The following is a 25576-nucleotide window of genomic DNA, read 5'->3' as shown; positions in this document are numbered from 1 at the left end:
TAAGCACACGTAATTTTTTAGGGATAAAGTATATATATAATATTTTCAGTGTAAATGAATAATATAAAATGTTTTGAAAATTAGAAAAATATATTTTTTTATGATACATGTTTTGTATTGTATATTACATAGTTTTACAGAAATAGTTTTATTTAGCATATTTTTGAATGTCTTGAGTTTTTTCCTTATGTTATTTGTGCTTCATTACGTTGTTATGTTAAGTATGTTTTGGTTTTTGCAAAATTATAAACTCTTTTAATGCTATGCTTCCAAAGAAATCTAAGAAAAACAAAAATAAACGTATCTGTCAATCTTGCTTGTGGAATGTCATTAATATCTAATAGCCATTTTGTTCCATCAGCGTTAATAAAATATACGGAATTATCAGGCTCCACAATAAATGTTTGTCCAGTTTTTTGGTTTATGACTTTCCTTCTCCCGGAATTAGATTTATATGTCATATTACGTCCACGTGCTGCGTATCTTGCTGATGAAATATAGTATTTTATACGATTTCTATTACGTGTAGCGTTTAATTTGGAAGCTATATACTGAAAGCTTGAAAAGATTATAAGAAGGATTAAGAGAACAAAACTAAAACCGGGTCTATATCTGGAATAATAGTACCCACTGCCTTTCCTAAATTAAAAAAAAAAAAAAAAATTAGAGAAAAATTGTATTTTTAATAATTATAAATTTTTACCATTTTGGAAACCCGTTTTTATAGAAAAAGTCATATCTTTTTTTACTTTCATCATTTCTTAAAATGTTTGCAATTAATCCTAGCTTTGAAAATCTTTCTTGTGAAATTTTGTAGGATTTTTTATCTTTAATTTTATCTGGACTATATTTGGTTAGATTGGAAGGTTAATTAGAAAGCTATAGATAATGATTTGAATATTTATAGCTTTAATGGAATACTTACTGCAATTCTAATGCTTTTTGACGGTATGCTTTGTTTATTTCATCAATTTTGGAGTTTGGGCCTTTCTTAAGATCTAAAAAAGAATAAAAAGTTGTTCCTTTTCCTTCTGTTTCTTCCAAAGAAGATACAATATTAAAAATTTCATAATCAATATTAGACCATTGAGCATTAATTTTAAAAATGTAGATTGAATGGATTAAAAAAACCATATATATATGAAATTTCATATCTTTCAAATATTTGATCAATTTTCGAATGAAAAAAATATGAGTAAAATTTAAGTCTTTTGGTTAAAATATGAAACATTCTATATAATCATCTTTGTTATTTTCGAAGATTTATATGATGATCTAATTTTATAAGAAAATATATATTGATTTTTAATTAGAATCTGTTTTTATATATTGTTTTAAAATATTAAAAAAGGTTTTATTATAAAAAGTTTATAAAAAATAAAGTATTGTATATTGATATAGAATTGTATTAATTTTAATTGTCATATATTTAAATGTTTAATTTTATTGTGAAAATTTAAATTTTTGGTCATAACTATTTCGTAATTTGGTAGAAAAATAGTTTAATTTTTGATTATTTAAATTTTTTTTAGATTTTTTTGATTAAATGTTCTATGAGATGCTTCTTTTGCTTTTATTTGTAGAAATATTGAATATTATACTTATCAGAAGTATACGTATATAATTTTATATAATTTTTTTATTTTTATTTATTTTTATTTATTTTTATTTATTTTTATTTATTTTTAATATTTTTAGTCTTATATAATTTTTCATTTATTTTAATTTTATTTTATATATTTAGAGTAGCCGCTTATGTGGTTTATATGTGGATGTATTTTAATTGTTAATAATAAAGATTTTTGAAGTAGAATATTTCGTGGATAGTTAGACGTATTATTTTTGTTGTGTATTTAGATAAATTTGAATTGATAGATTTCTAATAAATTTAGCATTGTTTTTAAATAGTATTGATAAGAATAATTCTAAAATATTGTTGAGAAGTGTGGTTTTAGATTTTATGTATCTTAAAACTATATTAATGTTTTAAATGTATTGAAATTCGTAAAAAAATGTTTTAATTTTATAATGATGATTTTATATAGTTTAGAATTAAAAAAAATATAATAGCATGAAAAATTGTAAGATATAGCAATGTCAAGTAAATAATTAATATATGGATATTTTAGATAAAAATTAATGATATATACATTAACTTCTAAGCATCTCCGTCTTCAAAAGCACATGCCACTGGAGGTTCTAATAAAATAGAATGACCTATGATAGTTATACTACTAGCACCAATAATGGAAAGAATTGTTGATATAGGAGAAGCAATAAATCCAAGGGGAATGGCAATAATAAGTAATGCTTTTGAGATTACTAAAAAGAAAAATAAATTCAAATATGATATTTACCTGTATATAGCTGTGAAGGTGTTAAATGAAATGATCCTATGTGAAGATTTTGACCATTAAGGCGGTTTATGCCAAATAGGCCACCTGTAACAAATAAAAGAACAAAGAGTAATAATGGATTTGTAAGCAAAAAGTAAAGAACAATTAGGCCAAAGCAAATAGCATAGTTAGATGAAAATCGTGAAAGATTATAACGCATACGCTATTGATGATATTTATAACACTAAAATATAAAGAAAAAATTACCTGTTGTACATCAACAATACTTCCTGGCCATGCAAGTCTTCGGAAATCAAGAAATTCTATATGTATGTATAAGGCTTTGTTAGGAAAAAAAAAGTAGAAAGACCTTTGAAGGACTGAAGATTGACAAATCTTTCTTTCTAATAAAGCTTAAAAAATCTTTAAATAAAGGTAAAAGTATACGTGAAAATTTTGCAAGCTTCCTATGTGATTTCTAAATATATTCATTCCAAAATCCATAAATTTCTGTTTAGATAAATAATATTAAAAATTATTGAATCAAGAATAAATTTGGAAAAATGTAGGATTAAAAAGAAATGTAGGAAATATAGTCGAATTGTATTTATGTGTATAATACAATTTAAGTAACTTAGTAAATAAAGATGTTTTGAATTTTATAATTTTTCTTAAAATTTGAATTGTTTCGGATTTCTTGAGCTTTTATATAAAAATAATGTATTTTATTAATAAATAAAAAGTATAAATATATCAAATGAAACCTATATTGTTTATACTAAAATGAAGATTAATTCTTTATGTTGTTAAGAATAAATATTTAGATTTTTATAAAGTATTAAAGGAAATATTGTTTTAATAATAAAAATTAAGTTTCTATATTAATCGAAAAAGGGTAGTTTCAAGGAATACTAAAGTGCTAAATCAGTTTAAGTTATTAAGTTTTAAGCTTAAGCAGGAAAATAAAATTAGAATCCCTTAAATAAATTTTCTTTTTAGGAAATAGAGAATTAATTGGATAAGTGTTTTCTATTTAACTATAAAAGGAAAGTGATAGGGTCTCAAACGGAAAAAATAATGAGATTGAAAGATTTTCTGATTAATCATTTTTAGGGGTATTAATTGTAAAAGTATATTAATATTATCTTAAATAAAAAGGTTATTTTTAAATTAAAGAATATTAAAATTTTCGAGATCTTTGTTTAAAATATATAGTTTTTGCACTTTTTTTATTCAATTCTTTTAGCTTTTGTTTCTTATACTATCAATTGAATTTCATTGGTAAATTATTATTTGATAGTACAATTAGGGTTTTTAGTAATTCATCTGAAATTGATCTTGCCAATTCTTTGGATTAATTTCTTAGTAATAAATCGTTTATAATGCTTCAATTTAGTGTATTAGCTTTTTTCATTGGAGGTTTAGTTAGTCCTACCATGGTAATAAATATAGGATATATTTTAATGGAAATCATTTTTATAAGAATATACATTTTGAATCGGATATAATGCATTTATTTATTAGATAATTTATATGTTAGTTTCATATATTTAAATAAGTATATATGGATTCTTATTAAAAAATCAATAAAAAAAAATATTTTTATTTCTTAATTTATTTCGTATATGGAATATAAAGACATTAAAATATTCTGTTCTTATTTTGTTTTATGTAAAATATAGTTAATTTTGATATTTATCTTTTTGTATTTTGACCTGCTTTATATTGCTAAATGATTAAAATTAATAGTTTGTATAATGTATTTGACTAATATAATAAATCAAATTTTCTTATATTCTAATTTATCTTCAAGACGTTTGGCTTCTGCAACTTTTCGGACAGCCTTCATAAGATCATTTTGAATGATATAGTCTCTATCATCACGAATAGCAAAAAAGCCTGCTTCTGTAATAACATTACGAAGATCTGCGCCATTAAAAGAATCTAAGTTATAAGTATAAATTAGAAAAAAAATATAGAAAATACCTGATAATTTTACAATTGCCTCATAATCTATTTCGCCTTGTTTTTGAATATCTTGTGCATGAATTTTAAGAATTTCAAGGCGTCCTTGTTCATTAGGAAGAGGTATCTCAATTTTACGATCAAGACGGCCAGGTCGAAGTAAAGCAGGATCAAGAGTATCAGGACGATTAGTAGCCATAATAATTTTTGTTTGCCCTGAAATGTTAACAATATACAATGAGAATTTATGTATAAAAGATATACCAAGATAATCAAAACCATCCATGCAATTTAGGAGCTCCATGAGAGTTCGTTGAATTTCTCGATCTGCCGATGTGCCTTCTGAAAATCGACGGCCACCAATGGCATCAATTTCATCCATAAAAATTATACATGGTTCATGTTCTTTTGCATAACCAAACATTTCTCTAATTAAACGGGAGGATTCGCCTATATATTTATCAACAATAGCTGATGAGACAACCTTTAAAAAATTTGTTTCTAATGATGATGCTACAGCTCTAGCAAGCAGCGTCTTCCCTGTTCCTGGAGGACCGTATAATAAAACACCTTTAGGTGGTTTAATACCTACTCGGCGAAAAAGTTCCGGGTTTTTGAGTGGTAATTCGATAACCTAAGTTTAATGTTAAGACTTTAAAAAAATATTAGCAAATAAAAACCTCTCTTAGTTTTCGAATTTGTTCATCAAGCCCACCAATATTAGTAAAATTCATTTTTCCAGGATCCTCGAGAGACATATTATAAACAAGAGGATCTACTTCACGTGGTAATATGCGCATAATAGTAAGAGTAGTCATATCAAGAGAAACCCGGACCCCTTGCTTCAATTTATCTTTACAGACACTTGTCCTGCAACTGACAACATATCGTGGTCCGCTAGATGCTTTTACAATAAAACGTTCTATTTATATTAATTACATATATAAAATGTTTCCGCTATTTTCCTTCATCTAACTGTTTTAGAACTTCTCCGATTATTTGGCCAACTGACTGTAATGCTTTAATGTCTTCTTCTGTTTTTGCATAAGTTTTTTTTTGTTCTCCGATTGTTTTGCGTACTTATCTCATTAGTTTTTTATTAAAATTTTAATTTATTTAGGAAAATTCATACATTTTTTCAGCTTTGAATCCCATTCTTTATGTTCTATAAGTTTTTGTTTAAATGAATTTATTGCTTCCTCTTTTTGTTGTATGTTTTCCATTAATTTTTAATAGTATGAAACATCGAACCACAAAATTTAGCTTTAAAATATATATTAAATTATTATATAATTCCATGAAATATAAGTGTCAATTTTTTTGTATTTGAACTTTATATTGACGATACAATCAAAATAATATATACATAATTTGTATTTTTAATAAATTTCGTTTGTAATAAGAAAATATTTATTACAAAAATGGTTAAATTATACTGCAATTTTTAAAATAAAAAACATTTATATAGTTTTATCAAAGTTTTTTTGGTATTTTTTATTTTATTATAATGATATTTTTAATGATTATTTAAAAAAATAATAGAATATATTTTTTGAAAATTTTTAATACAAATCATTTAAAATAATTATATTAAATGTGTTTTATTCCTGTCACTATGACTTTCACTTTTCAATATGTGGAGAAATTAGTAAAATGTTTTATTAAAATATGAAATTATGATATTCATGTTAAATGATAAAATGTTTTCATTAAAAATAATAATATTCTGTTTTGGTTATATAATATTTGATATTTTAGTGATTATAATGTTGATTTTTTAACTTTGAAATATAATGAAATAAATTTTAATTGTAATTTAGAATAAATATTTGAAGATATTATTTAAATATTTTTTATATTTTGTAAACAATTAAAATAGATTCTCGAATTTGAATTTATGAATCATGATGTTTAAAATTTATGAAATTTACCATAAAAAAATTATTGTAATATTAAATTTTTAAAGTAATATTTTTCTATTCAGTAAGCTTTCGAAGCAGTGTCTCCGTGGCCAAGCGGCTAAGGCGTGGGATTGCAGATCCTAAGATCGTTGGTTCAAATCCGACCGGGGACTATTTTTAACGATTTGAAAACGTAAGACTTGGGAAATTTAGTGTTGGTTGAGTATAAAAGAAAATAGTATATAAATGTAATTTGGTAAAAAAACACTACTTATAATATTTATTAATGCTTTTATGTAATTATATTGTTTTAGGCATTATAATCTTAAAATTATTAAAACACAGTTTTTATGTTGATAAATTGAAATGTACAATTTATTAATAATAAATGATATAATATTTTATTTTATAATTTTACTATGATTGTAACGAAAATAAATACATTTTTAAAAGTTAAATTATTTTTTTTTTAATATTTTCTTTGTATAATTTATAGTTAAAATTAGTGAAATATAGTGATTAAGAAAAATACCTCCAATTATATTAATTTCCAAGATATTAATACAAGTTTTTATTAATAATTCATATTTTTATGAAAACAATTTGATGGAATTGCAAAACATTAATCATATTGTTTTTGATTTTAGGTTATTTTAATTTTATATTTTATTGTATTAAATTTATTTTATCTATAAATAAATAGTATGAAATATTTAAGACAAAATATTTAATAGCGATATTTTAATGTGTTAATTTTTTGGATTTTTTTACAATTAAAAATATCGCTGAAAATTAAAACATAGTATTATTAAAAAAAGTTATGGGAATTCTTAAAATTCATGCAAGATCTATTTATGATTCACGAGGTATGGATATTATATTATGGTTTGATTTTTTTTAAATTATAATTTTCTAGGTAATCCTACTGTTGAAGTAGAAGTGACTACAGAAACAGGGATTCATCGGGCAAATGTACCCTCAGGAGCTTCAACAGGAATTCATGAAGCTTTGGAATTACGTGATAATGGTTCTTCTTGGTGTGGAAAAGGTTTTTGATTTTTATTTTTTTGATGTATGACAAATTAATAGAATTTTATAGGTGTTACTCTTGCGGTTTCTAATGTTAATGATATCATTGCCCCTTCTCTTTTATCTGCAGGCATTGATGTTAAAGATCAACGTTCTATAGATAAATTTCTTAATGATCTTGATGGTACTTCTAATAAATGTAATTTACAAAAATATTTTGTTTTTTTATTTATATGTTTTCAGCAAGACTTGGAGCTAATGCTATTCTTGGTGTTTCCATTGCTATTTGTAAGGCTGCTGCTGCTGAAAAGGTTTACGATTGTTCATCATGTATTGCTTTATGTTTATTATATTTTTAGGGTGTTCCTCTTTATCGGCATTTTGCTGATATTGCTGATACTAAAGAGCCATTTATTCTTCCTGTTCCATATTTTAATGTACTTAATGGGGGATCACATGCTGGTGGAAGGTTAGCTTTTCAAGAGTTTATGATTCTTCCTACTAGCGCTGTTACATTTCAAGAAGCTATGCAGCAAGGCTCTGAGGTCTATTCTGCTTTAAAAAAGCTTTCTAAAAAGAGATATGGACATTCTGGTAGGGAATTTTTATTATTTTTTTTTTTTTTAAATTAGTATTGTAAGCTGGAAATGTTGGTGATGAAGGCGGTGTTGCTCCAGATATTCAAACAGCTGATGAAGCCCTTGATCTTATTGTTACTGCTATTGAAGAAGCTGGTTATACTGGAAAAATAAAAATTGCATTAGACGTTGCTGCTAGTGAATTTTATAAAAATGGAAAATATGATTTAGATTTTAAAAATCCTGAAAGCGATCCTTCTCAACATAAAACTTCTAAAGAACTTGCAGATATTTATTTAGATCTTTCTAATAGGTATCCTATAGTTTCTATTGAGGATCCTTTTGATCAGGATGATTGGAATGCTTGGATTTATTTATCTAAACATGCTACGTTTCAAATTGTTGGGTAATATATTATATTTTTTGTATTTATTTCTTTAATATAATAGTGATGATTTGACTGTTACAAATGTTTCTCGAATAAAGGAAGCTGTTGATAAAAAGGCTTGTAATTGTTTGCTTTTGAAAATTAATCAGATAGGAACCATTTCTGAAAGTATCAACGCTTGTAAAACAGCTTTTGATGCTGGTTGGGGAGTTATGGTATTGTTTATATTTTATTTATTAATTTATATACATATATTAGGTTTCTCATCGTAGCGGCGAAACTGAAGATACTGTTATTGCTGATCTTGTTGTTGGTCTTGGTACTGGTCAAATTAAGACTGGTGCTCCATGCCGTTCAGAGCGTGTAGCAAAATATAATCAGCTTTTAAGGATTGAAGAAGAGGTATATTTAAATATATTTATTATACTGGCTAACAATTTAGCTTAACCATTCTGTTTATGCTTCTGTGAATTACATTAAAAATATTAAATAATATATCTATTATTTTCTGTGATTCTGATACATTTTTGTTAGATAGAATGATATAGATATATTAAAAACTATGTTTGTGTTTTTTGTCTTAATCTTTTGATTTCAAAAAATTTGATTCCATTTTTTGCATTTTCATTTTTGAACCATCTCCCTAGTCTGTTTTCTTTTCCTATAGCCGCGATAACCCTAATTCCATTTTCTGCTTTTTTTCCTCTTTCAGTTACACATAATCTATTTATAATACCGTTGATTGGTAGTATATTTTCTGTTATTAAAGAAAAACTTTTCAAATCGGATGATAATTTCCAAAGTTTAATATAACCATCCCATGAACCTGATAAAAATATATCGGAGTAAGGAAGTGAAGTTAATGAAGTAATCCATCGAGGCTTATGAAAAGGAAGAAATGATGTATCAAGCTCCGCTGAATATTGAGATGATTTTAAAGAATCATAACCATGAGCACAATATATAGTAAAAATAGGTTTTCTTTTATAGATAGACCATAAACATATGTTTCTATTAATATAAGATTAAAAAAAAAAAAAAAAAAATTACCCATTATCTGATCCAGTTAAAAAATGATTTTCATCAATCATTGTGACACAGTCTATGCTTCCTTCTTGAGATTCGTTATTTTTCTTATCTTCTCTCTTAAAAATCATTTGAGATTCTTCTGCAATTTTCCATAATCTTGCAGTTCTATCTCTAGAGCCAACACTTACGCATCTTTCTAAAGAAAGTGATGCAATATCAGGAATTGCTTCCTGATGCCCAAAAAGTGTTTGTATGTATGCCATTTCATCAAGTGACCAAAATTTAATTGTTCTATCTGAAGAGCATGAATACAATTGATTTGTACCTTTACGAAATGCTAAAGCCTGTATATTATTTGTTTAGATTTGACAATAATAAACGTTAATATGACAAACCAAAACAGAGCCTCGATGATGTTTAAATGTGCAAATGATATTTAATGTTGATGAATTTCTTACAACAATGCGTTTATCCTTTCCACATGTAACAACACAATTACCATCACCACTAACTTTAACATCTGTAATTTCTGAAATATGCCCTTCAAAGGATTCATCATTTCTTTTTCCACCTAATGCATATGCAAGCTTTTTTGGGTTATTAATATCAGATATGTCCCATTTTTGTAAAAGACCATCTTTAGAAACAGAATAAATATAATTCTCATAGGTATCAACCGATGTTACTGAAAGTTTATGTCCTTGAATAAAATTAGATGACGGTTGTTCATAAATTTCAAGATCATCTGCAATATATAGATATATCTTTCTTTTATGTTCTATCTGAAGATAAATTATTAAGATCTATTTATATAAATTATGAATACTATATTCTCGTTTAATCTTTCAGATATTAAATCCTTATCAATATTTTTTGCATCAAAATCATAGTCTCCTAATTAATATTATAAATACAACATTTAAATTAAATTAAGAAAAAATACCTACTTCTGTTTGTATTTTTTGAATATATTGTTTCGCTAATTTAAGGCGTTTTCTTGTAATAGATTCATCATCTGAACTTAAATACTTATTTATATTATGTTCTATATTATTTTCTAAATTAGTATTTTCATTTTTTTTTTTATTTTCATCTGAATCATAGTTTTTATTAAAATATCTTTTTTTATTAATAGTTTCTTTTTTTTTAAGATGCAATTTCTGCCAAATATTTAATGATTCCATAAAAGATGAATTATTTCATAATTTATAATTTTCTATAATATTTTTTTAAAACTTAATTTTTAAATGTTTCGGTCAAATATTGATAATTTTACGAAAAAATACTTTTAAATGATAAAAAATGGATTGTATATTAGCATTGAAGGGAAAAGGTATGGGAAAAAAATGCTGCTTTTTGATGATTTGATATTTTAGAATATGTGCTTACAGCGTCGAACAAAGCATTTGTTCGGGGAATTACTGTTCTTAATGATTCAGACGATAAATCAAAGTGTTTAAATCTTCATAATCTTCTTTTATATTCTGGAATGGAAGGTGATGTACTAAATTTTTCAGAATATATTCAGGTTTTTATATTATGAAATAATTTAAGTGTTATTAATTTGAAGGCAAACGTTCAGCTTTATGAAATGAAGAATGATATTGAATTAAATACTAAAGCAGTTGCTAATTTTATTTGGAAGGAGTTGGCCGATAGTTTGAGATCACGTGTATGTTTTTTACTAAAGTTTGATGATGATTTTGAAAAAAAATAGAAGCCATATGGTGTTAACCTTCTTTTAGCTGGATATGATATTGTTTCTAGATCGGTACAACTTTATTTTCTAGATTATCTTTCTACTTTTTCAACTGTTCCATATGCATGTCATGGTTATGGGAGTTATTATGTATTGTCTTTATTGGATAGATATTATCAACAAGACATTACTTTAGATGATGGATTAAAATTATTAAAAATGTGTTTAGATGAAATGAAAATGAGGCTTCCTATTGATTTAAAAGGTTTTGTAATAAAACTAGTTGATAAAAATGGTATTTCTATTATCGATGATTAAAGAAAAAAATCATTATAATCCAATATAAAATATTTAACTAAAAATGTTGTTTTATAACTTTTAGATTAAATTTATAATATGTAGTATATAAATTAGTTATATATTTCGTAATGATATATATGTTTAAATGCACTTGTTTTTATGAGCTTATGATTTTTTTTATTTTTTGAGATTTTCATTTTTTTTGGATTACTTAATGGTAATTTTTCTACGTTTTATTTTTTTGTATAATATATTTTATTGCTTAAGAATAATTATTTAGTATAAATGTTATTCTTATATAATATTGTGTTTATTTGTATTCTGATGATATAATTAAATCATTTATTAATGATAATACAATTGCATTAAGATCTGAAATAATGTTTTTAATGTTAATACCATTGTATTATTTATATATACGTGTATATGTAATCATTATTTAAGCTAATAGTAAATATTTTTAAAGTTCATTTGCATGTATATGATATCTTTGAGAATTTGTAAATTGTAAAACTATGTAATCGAAAAAATAGTATTTGTATTTAAATATTATGAAATTATATAAGGATTTGTAATTAAGAATGTATATTTTTTGAATCTTTATATAAATTGTCTTTTTAGTTTAATCATAATAATTGGTTAAAAAAAAATATATATTCATGAAAATAAATATTATTATATAAAGAATGTAATAGGAATTTTGAAATGAAAATAGAAAAAAATATGGATTTGTATTTATTATGTTTTTTTATTTTAATTTCACGTTTTTTATTGTCATAAACGTTTGTTAGACATATTTTTTATTGTTTTTTTTTCTCTATAGTTTTGATAAATTATATGTAATTTTACCTAAGAAATATAGTATATATGAAGTGTTTGATTTTTATAACCCTTATTGGGATGTTTATATTCCAATGCTTTGCAGCAAAAGGACCTTTGATTACGAATATGTAAGTTTTATGTTTATAAATACAATATTTAGTTTTGAAATTTAGTGTGTTTTTTGATGTTGAGTATGGTGGAAAATATCTTGGTAGAATTGAATTTGGATTATATGGAAAAACTGGTTTAATTTTTCGTCTTGTTTTCATATGTTTATGTTTTTGCTAGTTCCTAGAACTGTAGAAAATTTCAGAGTACTTTCTACTGGCGAAAAAGGTTGAATTTAATAATTCTTTTCATAATATTTGTTTATCTTAAATAGGATATGGATATCAAGGATCTAAATTTCATCGTGTGATCAAGAATGTAAGATTAATTCTTTTATATACATGATATTTTTAATTGTAAAAAGTTTATGATTCAGGGTGGTGACTTTACTCGTGGCGATGGTACGGGAGGTAAATCAATTTATGGAGGTTTGTTTGAAGTAATATGTAGCTTGTAATTAATCATAGTTGAAAGATAAATTTTCGGATGAAAATTTTAAATTGCGTCATAGAAAACCCGGTATTTTATCTATGGTTATTTGTAATTGCTATAAAAACTTCTTAGTAATATTTATTAGGCTAATGCTGGAAAGGATACAAATGGCAGTCAATTCTTTATTACAACTGTTGAAACACCATGGCTTGATGGGAAGCATGTGGTATTTGGAGAGGTTATTAATGGTTTTGATATTGTTAAGAAAATCGAGGGCTGTAAAACAACTTATAATGATAGGCCAGAAGTTGATATTGTAATTATAAAATCAGGTGAACTTCATGTAAATGAGCCTTTTCATAGAGAATTATAGTTAATCTGTCTATCATTCTATTGTATTTTTTTTATAAAAATTATGGGAAATCATGAATTTTAAAAAAAAAAAAAAAAAAGTTTAATGATATAGTTTGAATTTTGGCTGAATGTGTTGTATATTTTTTTTTTTATAAACGGGCTTTTTTTTTATAATTTATATGATTTATTCATATAATTGTATTCGTAAGTATATGTAATTATAATAAGACTGTATATATAATAGAATCAAATTGAACATTGTTAACTTTTCGATAATATGTTGTATATTTTTGTATATTTTAATAAATAGATATATATATTTAATTAAAATATAAAAATCATATAAAATAATGATAAATATATTGAAAATGTATATTTTTGCTGCTTATGTGAAATATAAATATTATTAATTTTTAATCATTTTTTGTATTTAATTTTATCGTTTATTTTTTTGATTTTTAGATAAATAGAAAAAAACTTTATTATTCATGATAATTTGTTTTATAACCTGTAAGTTTAATATAAAGAAAAAATCTATGATTATAAATTTAATAATTATTTCTAGAATATAACATTAAAAAAAATCAAATATGGCAAAAATGAAAAAGACAAGATATATATCTGTAAAAAGAATGATTAGCTCACATGAACAAAGTCTGTATGTGATTTTTTTTGATTTTATTTATTGATGTTTACTTTTTCTACTAGAAATAAATCTAGTAAAAAGAAAAGTGAATCTGAAATATCAAAAAGCGATTTTATTCATGAGATGTAAGAAATTATTTATGAATGGAAAATAATAATAATAATGATAGCCCACGAGTTTCTTCATCGTTGTTCTTTCAATATAATAAGTCTTTAGGCCCTCCTTATCATGTTTTAGTGGATACGTAAGATAATATGTTTTTGAATTATTTATTTAATAATCTAGAAATTTTATTAATTTTTGTATAAAAAATAAAATAGATATTATAAAGGGAATGATGGATTGTTTATATGCAAAATGTATTCCATACATCACTGATTGTGTTATGGGTGAACTCGAAAAACTAGGTAGTAAATTCAGAATAGCATTAAGGTTAGTATTTTGTTTATTTATAAACATTGATAATTATGTAAATAGAATTGCTCGTGATCCATGTTTTGAGAGATTACCATGTTCTCATTTTGGTATTTATGCTGATAATTGTATAATTTCCAGAATAATGCAAAATAATTGTTATATCGTTGCTACTAATGATAAAAATCTTAAGGTTCTTATACGTAAAATCCCTGGCGTGCCAATTATGTATGTTGGAAATCATAAATTAAAAGTTGAAAGACTTGTAGGTCTTGATTAGTTTGATATATATTATCGATTTTTTATTGTCAATTTTTTTATTATAGAAATAAATATTATTTACATATTTAATCCAAAGATTTGTACAATTATTAAATTAAGCTTATTAAATAATAAATATTATTAATAATAATTTTTTAAAATTTAAGAAATATATTTTAAAATTGATTGTTTAAAAATCATAATAGATATTAAACAATAAAAATATGAATGTTAAATACTATTATCTATAAATTAGATAATGATAATAGTTCATTAGAATATATTTTCTATATTTATCAACTTTGAATTAGCATTTAATAAATATAAAAATTAATATTATAGAAATATTTTGATGTTGAATTATAATTTTAAATAAAAGATTTGCATATAAAATGCATAAAATTGTATTTTTTTTTAAAAAAAATATAACATATATATATATTGATTTATAAAATCATTAATATTATGTTTTACTATAAAGTATTTTTTGGTTTAAAATATAATCTATATAGTCCACTAATTGTACCAATTGCTGGTTTTCTTTCGTTTCCATTGATTAACATTTTTTCACGTAAATTTTTTAGCATTTTTTCTCGTTTGGATAACTCAAAACTTTCACCTGATTTTTTCGAGTTAATTATAACATCAATATTATACCCTTTTTCTAAAGATCTTGTAGCAGTTCTAAGCCGATGTTTTATGTCATGCTCATCTATATTCCAGTTAATTTGTAAAACTTTTACAATATTCCGACAGTTTTTCACTTTGACTTTTTTAATAGATTTATTTTTTTCTAATCTAGATAAATTTATTTTTTTATACAAAATTTATAGATTGGTGATTTAACATACGAATTATTATATGGTAAACTGCATTTTGATTCATCATAATTAAACACATCCTTAATTATTATAGATTCGTCTATTTTTCTAGTATTAATATGTTGATTTTTTTTAAATATCATATTTTGGGTAAATATATTTAATAATTTTGAAAATGTAAATATATATCTTTTTATATAAAAAATGTATAAAACTCGTGTACAGTTAGACATTAGATTAATATACATGCCTAATGTCACAAAGGTTATTTTTATATTTTTTATTTAATTTTTAGAAATTGTCGAAAAAATATATATTATCTTGTATCGATTAATATTTTAATGAAATTAAATATATTTATATAGTTATAGTCAAAAATATCTAATTTAGAAATCTAAAATATTCTAACGAATATTTCTAAAAAAAAATGTATAATTATATTTATATCATTTGAAATATATATATCATATATTATATGATATTTAAATCTTCTAAGAATCTAGATAAACATAATTATATTTTGAATCATTTCTATTCAATTATATTATTTTTTAAAAATATATATATAAAATTATTGCAATATAACATTTTGAATTAAAAAAAAAAAAATATTAATAATTTAAAATACTTTTATTTTTTAAAATACAAATATTAGATAAAAATTACATATTTCACAATTAGCATAACTTTTAAGAAAATCTATTATTAATTATTTATCCTAAGGATACTATAATTATATTTAATTTTAGTTTTACGTTGCAATTTTTAAATTTAAAAAACGAAATATATTATTTAAATATTAAAAAAAAATACGATACAAAACATCTTAATTATAAAAAATCAAAACTGCAAATATTTAGATATAATTTATAATAAAGAAAAAATAATGCCATCAGTTTTACCAGAAATTTTAGTAAATATTCAAAAAAATCCAGATCATATTAGAAATATATGTTTATTAGCACATGTTGATCATGGAAAGGAAAGAAAATATTTATTATATTATCTTATTGTAAAGCTAAAAATAGACCACATTAGCTGATAGACTTATTGCTTCTAATCTTATTATTTCAAACAAAATAGCAGGAACTATAAGATATTTAGATAATAGAGATGACGAGATAACAAGAGGAATAACAATGAAGGTATATACTGTTTCATAAATAATTCTATAATAGACTAAAATAAAAAGTCTAGTGCAATTTCATTGTATGCAAAAATAATAAAAAAAGACGAATCTAGTAAGCTCATTAAAGATTTAATAGATAATTTAATACTTAAAACCATTTAAAGATTCAGAATATATGATTAACCTCGTCGATTCACCAGGACATATAGACTTCAATTTTGAAATTTCAGCAGCATCAAGACTATGTGATGGAGCTTTAATTATCATTGACGTAATTGAAGGTTGTTGTAGTCAAGTATATATCCATTTCTATTTAATGCTATATTCACCATTTTTATTTAGACAATATCAATGCTCCGACATGCATGGACAGAAAAACTAAAACCAATATTGATATTTAATAAAATCGACAGATTTATTCTAGAGTTACATCTTTCTCCTGAAGAAGCATATTCAAATTTACTACAACTATTAAACCATGTAAATGCTATTATGAGCACATTTTTTACAGAAGATAATTTAAAAAATCTTGAAAGAAATGAACTATTGGAAAATCAAGAGACTAATAACACTAATAATATTGTTCCACCCTCATACGATAAGACTGATAAAGATTTGTATTTTTCACCAGAAAAAGGAAATGTTATTATTTCTAGTGCTATAGACGGTTGGGCATTTAGAATAAATCAATTCTCAGAAATATACGAAAAAAAGCTAGGAATCAAACAGTCCATATTAAATAAAGTCCTATGGGGATCTTTCTATTTGGATCCAAAAACGAAAAATATTTTGCAACCAGAAGATTTAAAAGGGAGAAATCTTAAACCAATGTTTGTTAAACTCATTTTAGAAAATATATGGACTATATATCATTCAATTATTTTAAATAAGTATAATTAAATCTTAATAACACTAATATTTCTTATTTTTCAATATAGAGATCAAAATAAAATCGAAAAAATAATTAGTAATCTTGAACTGAAAATTCCTCACCGGGAAATTATTTCAAAAGATTCTAAGTGCCTTCTTACATCAATATTTTCACAATGGCTTCCACTATCAACCTCAGTTATACTTTCTATTATTGATCAAATACCTTCTCCAAAAAAATCTCAAAAACTGCGTCTATCTCATATAATAGAACATAGCCCTAATTTTGACTTAGTACCATCTTATATATATAATTCAATTATGGAATGCTCTACTAATAACTTATCACCAGTTATAGGCTATGTCAGTAAATTAATCCCTATACCTATTAAAGAGCTCCCTAAAGATAAAAAAATATATACAAAGCTAGAAAATGAAAATCAAGAAATTCAAATAAAAATTTCAGAAAAGGATTCACCGCTATGTGAAACATATGTTTTAGAATCATCACCTGATTATATTTTAGAAAAGAATAATTACAACTCATTAGAACATACCAAACATTTTGAAAAAAACTATTTTATAGGTTTTACAAGATTATATAGTGGAATCATAAATATAGGACAGGAACTATATGTTTTCAAACCAAAATACGACCCAAAAACACCGGAAAAAAATATCTCTAAAATTATAGTTTCTAATCTATATTTACTTATGGGAAAAGAATTAATACAAATAGAAAAAGTTTATGCAGGTAATATATTTGGGATTGGAGGGTTAGAAGAGAGCATTATCAAAAATGGAACCATATCATCTCTACCTATTAGCTATAATTTAGCTAGCATTATAAATGACGCACCTATTGTTAGAGTAGCTCTTGAACCTACATCTCCTTCAGATATGCAAAAGCTTACAGAAGGCCTTAAATTACTTAATCAATCAGACCCATGTGTTCAAATACAGCATCAAGATTCAGGAGAACATATAATTTTAGCAACAGGTGAACTTCACCTTGAAGTAAGTTTTTTTTATGTATAATACAACGATAAAATTCTATAGAAATGTTTAAAAGATTTATGTGAAAAATTTTCGAAAATAAATATACATGTTTCAAAACCTATTGTCCCATTTCGAGAAACTATAGTAAAACTAAAAGGTAAAACAAAACGCATTTTATAAATTTTATTAATATATTTATGGATTTAACACTTTTTAAAGAAAATAATGTTCCAAAAGGCATAGTAGAAGTTTCAGTACCTTTAACTAATATAAAAATAAAACTTAGAGTTTATCCCTTACCTAAAGATATTACAGAATATATATATTCATTTTCGAAAGTCATAAAAGATGCATATTTATACATTGAAATTGCGGATTCATCAATTACTAATCGTCTAGACACAAATTTTACTAATAATTTTAAATTAGATAATTTTAAGAAACAATTATTTGAAAAATTGAATTCAACAGAAAAAACAGATATAGACTGGACAAAAGTATATGAAAGGTTATATTTCAAACGAAATTTGAAGTCTTATTTAACAATATTACAGAATTGTTGCATTTGGTCCTAATAAAACCGGACCAAACATATTGATTGATAATACAGGGAAATTAAGAAAACTGTCAGTTTTATAAGTATATTTGAAAATACAAGCTAAATCTAATCAGATTTATTAACAACACATTTATAGCAAAAAATTTAAATATTAACAATGATTTGCAAAGTTTATCATTCAATGAAATAGAAAAGCACATTAACACAGGGTTCCAGTTATCAGTATTACAAGGTCCATTAGCAGAAGAACCAATGCATGGAGTTTCTATATTTATTGAAGATATCGAATTCGAAAACATTAATATTAATCATAAATTAAAAATAGAACAAATTACTAGTCATTTAATTTCGTCATTCAAGGATGGAATTAAACAAGGATTTTTGGATTGGTCTCCACGCTTAATGCTTTCTATGTATGCATGTGATATTCAAGCACCTGGTATGTATTTTTTATATTTAAGGAAAAAAAATAGTTTATAATTTTAACAACCAGGTAATGTTTTAGGAAAAATTCATGCAATTATTTCTAAAAGAAGAGGACGTATTGTTTCAGAAGAATTAAAAGGAACTTTATATCTAATAAAAGCTTTATTACCTATTGTGGAATCATTTGGTTTTTCAAAAGATATACGAAAAAAAACATCTGGTGCAGCTAATCCACAATTAATATTCAATGGATTTGAGATTTTAGATCAAGATCCATTTTGGATATCTAGAACTGAAGATCTAGAAGATACTGAAAATATTAAAAATAAAGAAAATATATCCCAAAAATACATAAATGATATAAGAAAAAGAAAGGTAATTATTTAACACTATTTTTTAATTAATTCGGTTTATAATATTAGGGACTTTTTATAAATCAAAAAATAATTTTTCGGGCAGAAAAACAAAGAACACTTAAACGATAAGAAATAAATTTATATACTAAAAATAAATTGTAAATTAAAAATTCGGAAAATATACATTAATCAGCTCTTATGTTTCATTTTAAAATAAGCAATTTAGTTTAATCTACAATATTTATTCCAAAAATCAAATATTTTTTAAAAATTACGAACTTTTATCAGAAACAATATCTAAATAGACTAAAATAATTTAATTAAATCAATTTTTACTAATTTTATAATATAGACTAAAATTAATAAAATAGATTAGAATTTATTAAGTCATTTAATTAAAACAATACATTTTTTTTGATAACATAAAAGACTCTATTTTATTTAAAGCTAGTTCCAAAAGGGCTTTCTTTTTCTGCAAATCAATTTGTTTTTTAATTTCAAAATTCTCATTAACAATTTTTTCTAATTGCTCTGATGTTAAATTATAAATAAGTCTATTATCAAGATCTCGCGGAAACTAATAGTTTATGTTAACTATAAATTATAGAAATTAAGTTATACCTTATGTACAAATTCTGAAAATAATTCAACATCAAGAAAAGGAACTGAAATATCAACCAATTTCTTCACAACAATTTCCAAAAAAATTTCAGGACAATAATATTTATTAACAACGCTTTTACATTTTTTCGATTTCACAAATTTTAGCCTTGTATTTAAAATATTTTCCCTATTTTTTAAAAAAATTGCCTGTTGACCTAAAGTACATAAGTAATTATATATTAAAGATATAAAAATTTCGTTTAAACCTTTTTCTATTAAAGATTTACTACATTCTATACTATCATAATCATTTTTCCCAGTAATAATTAAATTAACAATTTTTTCTATTTTTTTGCTCCCTATAGTTTCTTTAAGTTTTCTAAAAGCATCTTGACACATTTTTATTTCTTTTTTCAAAATTTCTTGAGAACGTTTTCTCCCTAATTCCCATTCATCATCATCAACATCAATTTCATATTTATATGGTTTTATAGATTTTTCAACTTGTTCAACAGTACAGTGATATTTTTCTTTTAGAATATTCTGAGTTGACTGGACAATACATTGTCTTACATATGGATGTACCTTAAATTGATTTTCTTGAGATATTTTTTCCATTTCAGAAGAAATGATAGATGTCAATAAACCAGTAACAAGACTCCCTATACCCAATTTTGTAAGAGATGAAATAGATGTATCTAATTTATTTTTCCAATATATATCATCAAAGGACATTTTTTGAGAATTATATATTGATTGATCTAACCAATACCTCTCTGCTAACAAGTCTAAAGCCTTCTGGTTTAAAATATCTTTTAATATTAACCGAATTTGCGACTTTCCAAAATTCTCAACAAACTTTTTAAAACGATACTTTAAAATATCTACTAATTCAGCCATATAAACTTCTTGAGTGAGAAATCGATCATTATATTCAACTTTAAGCTGATATGACACTTGCTCTAATTCCAATCTAATAATTCCATATATATTTTGTAAATTTTGTACCATTGAATCTTCAAGTATTTGTATAAGTTTTTTTTTCAAAGTGGATATTCCAAAAAAACAATCATTATTACTAAATTCACAAAAATTGGAGAAATATTCTTTTTCATTTTTATCTATTAAGTCAGAAACATTGATATTTTTATCAAAAAAAGATTGAGAAAACTTAGAAATTACTCCAACATAACCAAGATTAAGAGGATAATTCATATTTTTTAATATACTAAATCCCCTTTCTGGGGTAACAAGATCCATTTTAGTCACTACACCAATAGTTCTAATACCATGGGGATCAACTTCACGACTAGCATGTAATGCTACTGAATTTGCAAGATCAACATCTGCTGAAGAAACAGCAAGAATAATATTAGGCTCTTGAATATACTTCTTACATAATGTTACAATTCTATCTTTTAAGGAAGAAGGCTGGTCTTTACTTTGGATTTGAATATACCCAGGTAAATCTATAAAAGTAAGATCCGGAACATTTGGTGAAAATATATTTAGTCTAATAGGTTCATCAGAAATATAATCATTTTCTGATACGGAATAATTTAAATCAGCAATTACTTTTTGAATCTGATCAAAACTGACTTTTTTTTGCCCTAAATCAGGAAATTCACCATACTCATCAGATTCAAATGTATGAACTAAGGTTAATTCAATAGGCCTTCTAGTAACCATATCTGTCCCTCTAAAAAATCAAATTTATTAATTATTATTTGATTTCTAAAATATACTTAGGTAAAAATTCACGGCCTATAATAGCTTCGAGTACAGAACTTTTACCAGAACTTTGAGAACCAATTACTACTATGTTTGGTAATGCAAATTTTTCATTTTGTTTTATTTGTTGCAATATATTTCTTATTTCAATCAATCCTTTAGTTAACAACATTGTTTGACTATTATCAGAAGTATTATGTAACATGCAAATTTCGTCATTTCTCCTTTGTCTAAGATTTAATGAAAAATAACTAGATAATATAATATCATATAGTCCTGATATACTATAACTATTTAGACAAACATTAATATATAAACAAAATCATACAAACTATCTTCTTTTACAAGAGAACATTTCAAAAATGTTTTTTTAAAAATAAAAACTCCAATTTTTGATAAAATATCTTGTTTAATACACTCCAAAATAGTTTTAAGCAAATTTATATAATAATTAAACATGTTATTAAAATAAGATTTAAAAACTAAAACACTTCATAAAAAGAAAGAATAATTATTTTATATACCTTCAATTTTATAATTTAAATAATTGATTCCTCCAAAAAATAGAAAACCTCCTACAATAAAAATCCTTAAAATTTTATAAACGATTTTCGAAATCAATGAAAAAACTGAAATCCTTGTAATAGAAACACATTGAGATCCGTTTAATACATTATTAAATCCCTTTATTAGCCTTTGTTTCATATTTTTATTCATAAAAGATTGAGTTACGAAAAATCTTGTACATTCATTTGTTCTATAACAGTTTTTTCTTAGAAATCTCCATGAAGTATTGGAAGTCAATGTATATCTTCTGAGAAATATCTTCAAAATTGCAACCATTAAGAAAAATATTACATTTTTTATTATCGATAAACTTTCGTTTATCAATAAACAAGATAAAAAATATTTATAAATTAACAAAATGTAGAATATTTAAACACTAGAAAAATAATTAAAAAATATATTCATTTAATAAATAAAATATAATTTAACTATACTTTTTTTTTTTGAAATAATAAATTTACAAAATAACATTAAAAATTATAACTTTTGTTACATTTTATATAAAAAATAAAAACATTATTTATAAAGGAGCTTTTATAAAAATCAAACAAAAATATCAATTATACTAATGATTAATAAAAAATAACTCAAAAATTTAATATTTTGAAATATTACTTAAAAGATATAAAATATTGTATACATTTTTTTATATAACTATTATATTACCTATATTTCATTTAATCTAATAATATTTAAATCTATAAACTTTTATTATATTATTTTCAAAAAAAACTTAAACATATATTTAATACTTTATTATAATTTTTTTAAAGATAATTTATTTTCTTTGAATAAAAACTAAAATTAAAAATTTAAATCTTAATTATATCAATTCTAACTCTTTCTGATATATTATGAGGAATCATTATATCATTTGGATCAATATCATTTGATTCAAACTTTCCTAAATCCTGAGGCTTTATATATATAATAGCATAACTTCCAAAATCATGTTTTTTAGCCAAATAACCAGGGTTTAAAACAACAGTATTACAAACAACCTATATTTAATTAATTTAAGCATAACAAAACTTTAATTCACTTTGGCAAAATACTGAAGATCACTAGGTAATATTAAAATATCAGGTAATACATGAGAAATTTCTCCTAATTCTATAAAAGCAATATCTAAATTTGCTCCACTAATCGAAGGCTCATATGCTGTACCAGGAAACAATGGATAAAAATGCCTTTGTTGTAATACATGATATGATAATCGCTCTAAGGTATTTGAATATAAAGGAGATCTTAAAACTTAACAGATAAAATTAAACATTAATTTACTCACCTAATAATTTCAGATTTAGATAAAGACATGAGAATATCATTTGAACTAACACCGATAATAATTTCATTTAGAGAAAACATAGCGGGATTAGGTATGCATTTTACATTCTACTAGGTTCAAAAGACTTAAACTATTCCCCTAGGAAAATTACCTTTCCTAATCCTAAAGATCTTTTATTGAAACAATCTTGAGGCCATGCAGCATGCTTAGAACAAGCATCTTGAATATGAGGAACAATAACTATTAAACAATTCAGTTTCGTAATCTTAGAGCTAATATAATATTTAAACAAATCATCTAACGACCCTATATCGTCTTTTAAAGATATATTAAAATTTCCAGAAGAAATCAAAGGATGTCTTAAATCCAAAAATGGACCTATCTACTAAAAATTAATAAAATTTAATAAAATTCAAACATACTAAAATAACAACATCTGGACTCATTTCTTCTATTTTATTACATAACTCAATAAATGGTTCATATAGAATATTATCATTAACCGTATACGGACCAGCAGCAACAAATATTTTTTGAGGAATACCATTCAATGAAGTATTATATTTCTTAAAATCAAATAAACTAGTAACAGGAAAAGGTAAGAGAGGTAGCATTAAAAACTCATGAACAGAAAAATAAACACCAGTAGAGTTAATTCCTTTAACTCCCAATATTTGACCCGGAAAAAGAGAGTAACTATCAAGACTATCAATATGCAATAAAACACGACTACCTGAACCAAATCTACGAGAAGTTTCCAAAATTATAGAAGTAGTATTCAAATAACCTTCAGAATCAGAATCACATATAATTCTTCCTACAACTATTATTTCATTCTAAAAAACTTAGAATAAGTATAAATATAAATAAATAAATATAAATATATACATGTGATACATAAGAAGGATTCCCGAAATCATTTTCAGAAAGATCATAATACTTAATTAATTTATCAGTAAATGCATCAATCTTATCATCAAGAACTAAATACATTAAAAACTAATAATTATAAATATATATAACCTTCTGAAATCTCTGATAACTTTTGATACATTGTTTTAAAAGAATATTTCCTTGGGTCAAAATTAGCAGTAAAAAATATTTTCCTCTGTTTTTCTTATATTTATTTAATATAAATACATCAATATTGAAAAGATCAAACCATTTATATAATTTTTAGTATCATTAAAAAGAATATGTGAATTAAGAGTCTCCATAATTTCCCCAGAATTTATAAAATTAGGAGTGAAACTAGTTAATATACGATTATCATTTTCCATAGAAACTAAAGATTTGTGATCTAAAGAATTATGCAAAAATTAATTTAATAACTAAAAACTTTTCCATACCCAAAACTGAAGAACTATGTATTTTTTTTGAATTCTGAGAGATATTAGGTATAATATTTGAAAGCCTATTATTAAAAATTTTAAAAATAAAGGATTTAAAACTTACATATTATCAAATTCCAAAGCTTTGCGAGACAAGTTTGAAGAAAAATGAAGATTACTATAATTCTATGATTAAATTAAGCATATAAATATATTAAAAATATCATTATTACTTTATTTTGAGCTAACCGTTTTGCCTTTAAATTGTTTTTTTTTTCAAGCATACATTGCATATCTTGTTTAAAAAGTAGAATATTTTCAAGTATTAATTCTGGTTCATTACCCATTTTTAAACACCAGGACTCCCATCTGTAAAAAAGTTCTATTACAGAAATTGAATGAAGTTTTAATATAGACAAACATTCCATCAAGATTTCAGGCCTATTTTCAATAGCACTTCCAAAATAATGAAAAAGTTCATCCTTCAAGAAAGTATCTGAATTTACAAGTGACATTTTTCTAAAAACTAACGTCAAATTAAATCATTGCTTAAAACATCTTAAATATTCAAAAATATCTAATATTTAATATTCAAAAATAATTTTTATACTTACCAACAAAAAGTTACTATTAT

At 23.6% G+C, this 25576-nt stretch overlaps 13 protein-coding genes and 1 non-coding gene across 14 annotated transcripts; 7 read left to right on the top strand and 7 right to left on the bottom strand.

The window, feature by feature from the left end:
- Window positions 1-91: 91 nt before the first annotated feature.
- Window positions 92-1158, bottom strand: PNEG_02862 (hypothetical protein). The gene is made up of 3 exons (XM_007876708.1): window positions 926-1158; window positions 704-844; window positions 92-639 (listed from the first exon to the last, which is right to left on the bottom strand). The coding sequence occupies exons 1-3, from the start codon at window positions 1150-1152 to the stop codon at window positions 213-215; spliced, it is 795 nt and encodes a 264-aa protein (XP_007874899.1). The 5' UTR covers window positions 1153-1158; the 3' UTR covers window positions 92-212.
- Window positions 1159-1546: 388 nt separating this feature from the next.
- PNEG_04332 (hypothetical protein) lies at window positions 1547-2140 on the top strand (the record flags this gene model as incomplete). Its single annotated transcript, XM_019757844.1, is given in 9 exon segments — window positions 1547-1579; window positions 1609-1616; window positions 1745-1760; window positions 1799-1807; window positions 1812-1849; window positions 1909-1983; window positions 2071-2081; window positions 2087-2101; window positions 2130-2140. Coding segments are annotated over 9 exon segments (216 nt in total).
- A 26-nt stretch (window positions 2141-2166) lies between these two features.
- Window positions 2167-2840, bottom strand: PNEG_02861 (hypothetical protein; the record flags this gene model as incomplete). The annotated part of the gene is made up of 4 exons (XM_007876707.1): window positions 2167-2559; window positions 2604-2659; window positions 2707-2740; window positions 2784-2840. The coding sequence occupies 4 exons, from the start codon at window positions 2838-2840 to the stop codon at window positions 2341-2343; spliced, it is 366 nt and encodes a 121-aa protein (XP_007874898.1). The 3' UTR covers window positions 2167-2340.
- A 1276-nt stretch (window positions 2841-4116) lies between these two features.
- On the bottom strand, window positions 4117-5521 carry PNEG_02860 (26S protease regulatory subunit 10B; the record flags this gene model as incomplete). The annotated part of the gene is made up of 5 exons (XM_007876706.1): window positions 5434-5521; window positions 4982-5380; window positions 4566-4935; window positions 4323-4517; window positions 4117-4280 (listed from the first exon to the last, which is right to left on the bottom strand). Exons 2-5 carry the CDS (start codon window positions 5117-5119, stop codon window positions 4117-4119), a joined length of 867 nt encoding a protein of 288 aa, XP_007874897.1. The 5' UTR covers window positions 5120-5380; window positions 5434-5521.
- A 781-nt stretch (window positions 5522-6302) lies between these two features.
- On the top strand, window positions 6303-6375 carry PNEG_05044. Its single transcript has one exon. It is a non-coding gene; the product is annotated as a tRNA-Cys (tRNA).
- A 614-nt stretch (window positions 6376-6989) lies between these two features.
- PNEG_02858 (enolase) lies at window positions 6990-8690 on the top strand (the record flags this gene model as incomplete). Its single annotated transcript, XM_007876705.1, has 9 exons — window positions 6990-7068; window positions 7119-7250; window positions 7302-7430; window positions 7475-7542; window positions 7591-7825; window positions 7873-8215; window positions 8259-8412; window positions 8456-8599; window positions 8640-8690. Exons 1-9 carry the CDS (start codon window positions 7023-7025, stop codon window positions 8688-8690), a joined length of 1302 nt encoding a protein of 433 aa, XP_007874896.1. The 5' UTR covers window positions 6990-7022.
- Window positions 8691-8757: 67 nt separating this feature from the next.
- On the bottom strand, window positions 8758-10410 carry PNEG_02857 (hypothetical protein; the record flags this gene model as incomplete). Its single annotated transcript, XM_007876704.1, has 5 exons — window positions 8758-9208; window positions 9248-9570; window positions 9622-10008; window positions 10053-10120; window positions 10170-10410. The coding sequence occupies 5 exons, from the start codon at window positions 10408-10410 to the stop codon at window positions 8758-8760; spliced, it is 1470 nt and encodes a 489-aa protein (XP_007874895.1).
- A 118-nt stretch (window positions 10411-10528) lies between these two features.
- Window positions 10529-11243, top strand: PNEG_02856 (hypothetical protein; the record flags this gene model as incomplete). Its single annotated transcript, XM_007876703.2, has 4 exons — window positions 10529-10559; window positions 10603-10754; window positions 10797-10898; window positions 10944-11243. 4 exons carry the CDS (start codon window positions 10529-10531, stop codon window positions 11241-11243), a joined length of 585 nt encoding a protein of 194 aa, XP_007874894.1.
- Window positions 11244-12058: 815 nt separating this feature from the next.
- On the top strand, window positions 12059-12960 carry PNEG_02855 (peptidyl-prolyl cis-trans isomerase B; the record flags this gene model as incomplete). Its single annotated transcript, XM_007876702.1, has 7 exons — window positions 12059-12175; window positions 12221-12291; window positions 12336-12383; window positions 12430-12473; window positions 12520-12583; window positions 12630-12688; window positions 12733-12960. The coding sequence occupies exons 1-7, from the start codon at window positions 12093-12095 to the stop codon at window positions 12958-12960; spliced, it is 597 nt and encodes a 198-aa protein (XP_007874893.1). The 5' UTR covers window positions 12059-12092.
- A 459-nt stretch (window positions 12961-13419) lies between these two features.
- Window positions 13420-14282, top strand: PNEG_02854 (hypothetical protein). The gene is made up of 6 exons (XM_007876701.1): window positions 13420-13451; window positions 13507-13599; window positions 13650-13712; window positions 13757-13831; window positions 13873-14019; window positions 14065-14282. The coding sequence occupies exons 2-6, from the start codon at window positions 13532-13534 to the stop codon at window positions 14279-14281; spliced, it is 570 nt and encodes a 189-aa protein (XP_007874892.1). The 5' UTR covers window positions 13420-13451; window positions 13507-13531; the 3' UTR covers window position 14282.
- A 334-nt stretch (window positions 14283-14616) lies between these two features.
- On the bottom strand, window positions 14617-15364 carry PNEG_02853 (hypothetical protein). The gene is made up of 2 exons (XM_007876700.1): window positions 15114-15364; window positions 14617-15060 (listed from the first exon to the last, which is right to left on the bottom strand). The coding sequence occupies exons 1-2, from the start codon at window positions 15329-15331 to the stop codon at window positions 14736-14738; spliced, it is 543 nt and encodes a 180-aa protein (XP_007874891.1). The 5' UTR covers window positions 15332-15364; the 3' UTR covers window positions 14617-14735.
- A 605-nt stretch (window positions 15365-15969) lies between these two features.
- On the top strand, window positions 15970-19551 carry PNEG_02852 (hypothetical protein; the record flags this gene model as incomplete). The annotated part of the gene is made up of 12 exons (XM_007876699.1): window positions 15970-16050; window positions 16112-16228; window positions 16276-16324; window positions 16377-16507; window positions 16555-17102; window positions 17151-18099; window positions 18142-18238; window positions 18301-18589; window positions 18636-18707; window positions 18754-19079; window positions 19134-19441; window positions 19489-19551. The coding sequence occupies 12 exons, from the start codon at window positions 15970-15972 to the stop codon at window positions 19549-19551; spliced, it is 3030 nt and encodes a 1009-aa protein (XP_007874890.1).
- A 262-nt stretch (window positions 19552-19813) lies between these two features.
- PNEG_02851 (hypothetical protein) lies at window positions 19814-22473 on the bottom strand (the record flags this gene model as incomplete). Its single annotated transcript, XM_007876698.1, has 6 exons — window positions 19814-19999; window positions 20044-20240; window positions 20292-21724; window positions 21771-22040; window positions 22085-22238; window positions 22281-22473. 6 exons carry the CDS (start codon window positions 22471-22473, stop codon window positions 19814-19816), a joined length of 2433 nt encoding a protein of 810 aa, XP_007874889.1.
- A 662-nt stretch (window positions 22474-23135) lies between these two features.
- On the bottom strand, window positions 23136-25542 carry PNEG_02850 (hypothetical protein; the record flags this gene model as incomplete). Its single annotated transcript, XM_007876697.1, has 11 exons — window positions 25176-25542; window positions 25067-25128; window positions 24961-25025; window positions 24774-24911; window positions 24635-24727; window positions 24500-24594; window positions 24034-24447; window positions 23763-23993; window positions 23612-23718; window positions 23366-23570; window positions 23136-23324 (listed from the first exon to the last, which is right to left on the bottom strand). The coding sequence occupies exons 1-11, from the start codon at window positions 25455-25457 to the stop codon at window positions 23136-23138; spliced, it is 1881 nt and encodes a 626-aa protein (XP_007874888.1). The 5' UTR covers window positions 25458-25542.
- Window positions 25543-25576: the final 34 nt, after the last annotated feature.

Source organism: Pneumocystis murina (genome assembly GCF_000349005.2).
Source record: "Pneumocystis murina B123 chromosome Unknown supercont1.14, whole genome shotgun sequence".
Taxonomy (NCBI): domain Eukaryota; kingdom Fungi; phylum Ascomycota; class Pneumocystomycetes; order Pneumocystales; family Pneumocystaceae; genus Pneumocystis; species Pneumocystis murina.
Note: the sequence above shows the minus strand (reverse complement) of the source record. Positions and strands in the feature narration are given on the sequence as shown.

Coding starts and splice junctions, on each gene's coding strand:
- PNEG_02862 (XM_007876708.1), bottom strand. CDS start 1,152: ATGAAATTTCATATATATATGGTTTTTTTAATCCATTCAATCTACATT. Junction 845..925: donor CAAAAAGCATTAGAATTGCA/GTAAGTATTCCA, acceptor AACCAAATATAG/TCCAGATAAAATTAAAGATA. Junction 640..703: donor AAAAACGGGTTTCCAAAATG/GTAAAAATTTAT, acceptor TTTTTAATTTAG/GAAAGGCAGTGGGTACTATT.
- PNEG_02854 (XM_007876701.1), top strand. CDS start 13,532: ATGGCAAAAATGAAAAAGACAAGATATATATCTGTAAAAAGAATGATT. Junction 13,713..13,756: donor AGCGATTTTATTCATGAGAT/GTAAGAAATTAT, acceptor TAATAATGATAG/CCCACGAGTTTCTTCATCGT. Junction 13,832..13,872: donor TATCATGTTTTAGTGGATAC/GTAAGATAATAT, acceptor TTAATAATCTAG/AAATTTTATTAATTTTTGTA.
- PNEG_02853 (XM_007876700.1), bottom strand. CDS start 15,331: ATGTATATTAATCTAATGTCTAACTGTACACGAGTTTTATACATTTTT. Junction 15,061..15,113: donor AGTTTACCATATAATAATTC/GTATGTTAAATC, acceptor AAATTTATCTAG/ATTAGAAAAAAATAAATCTA.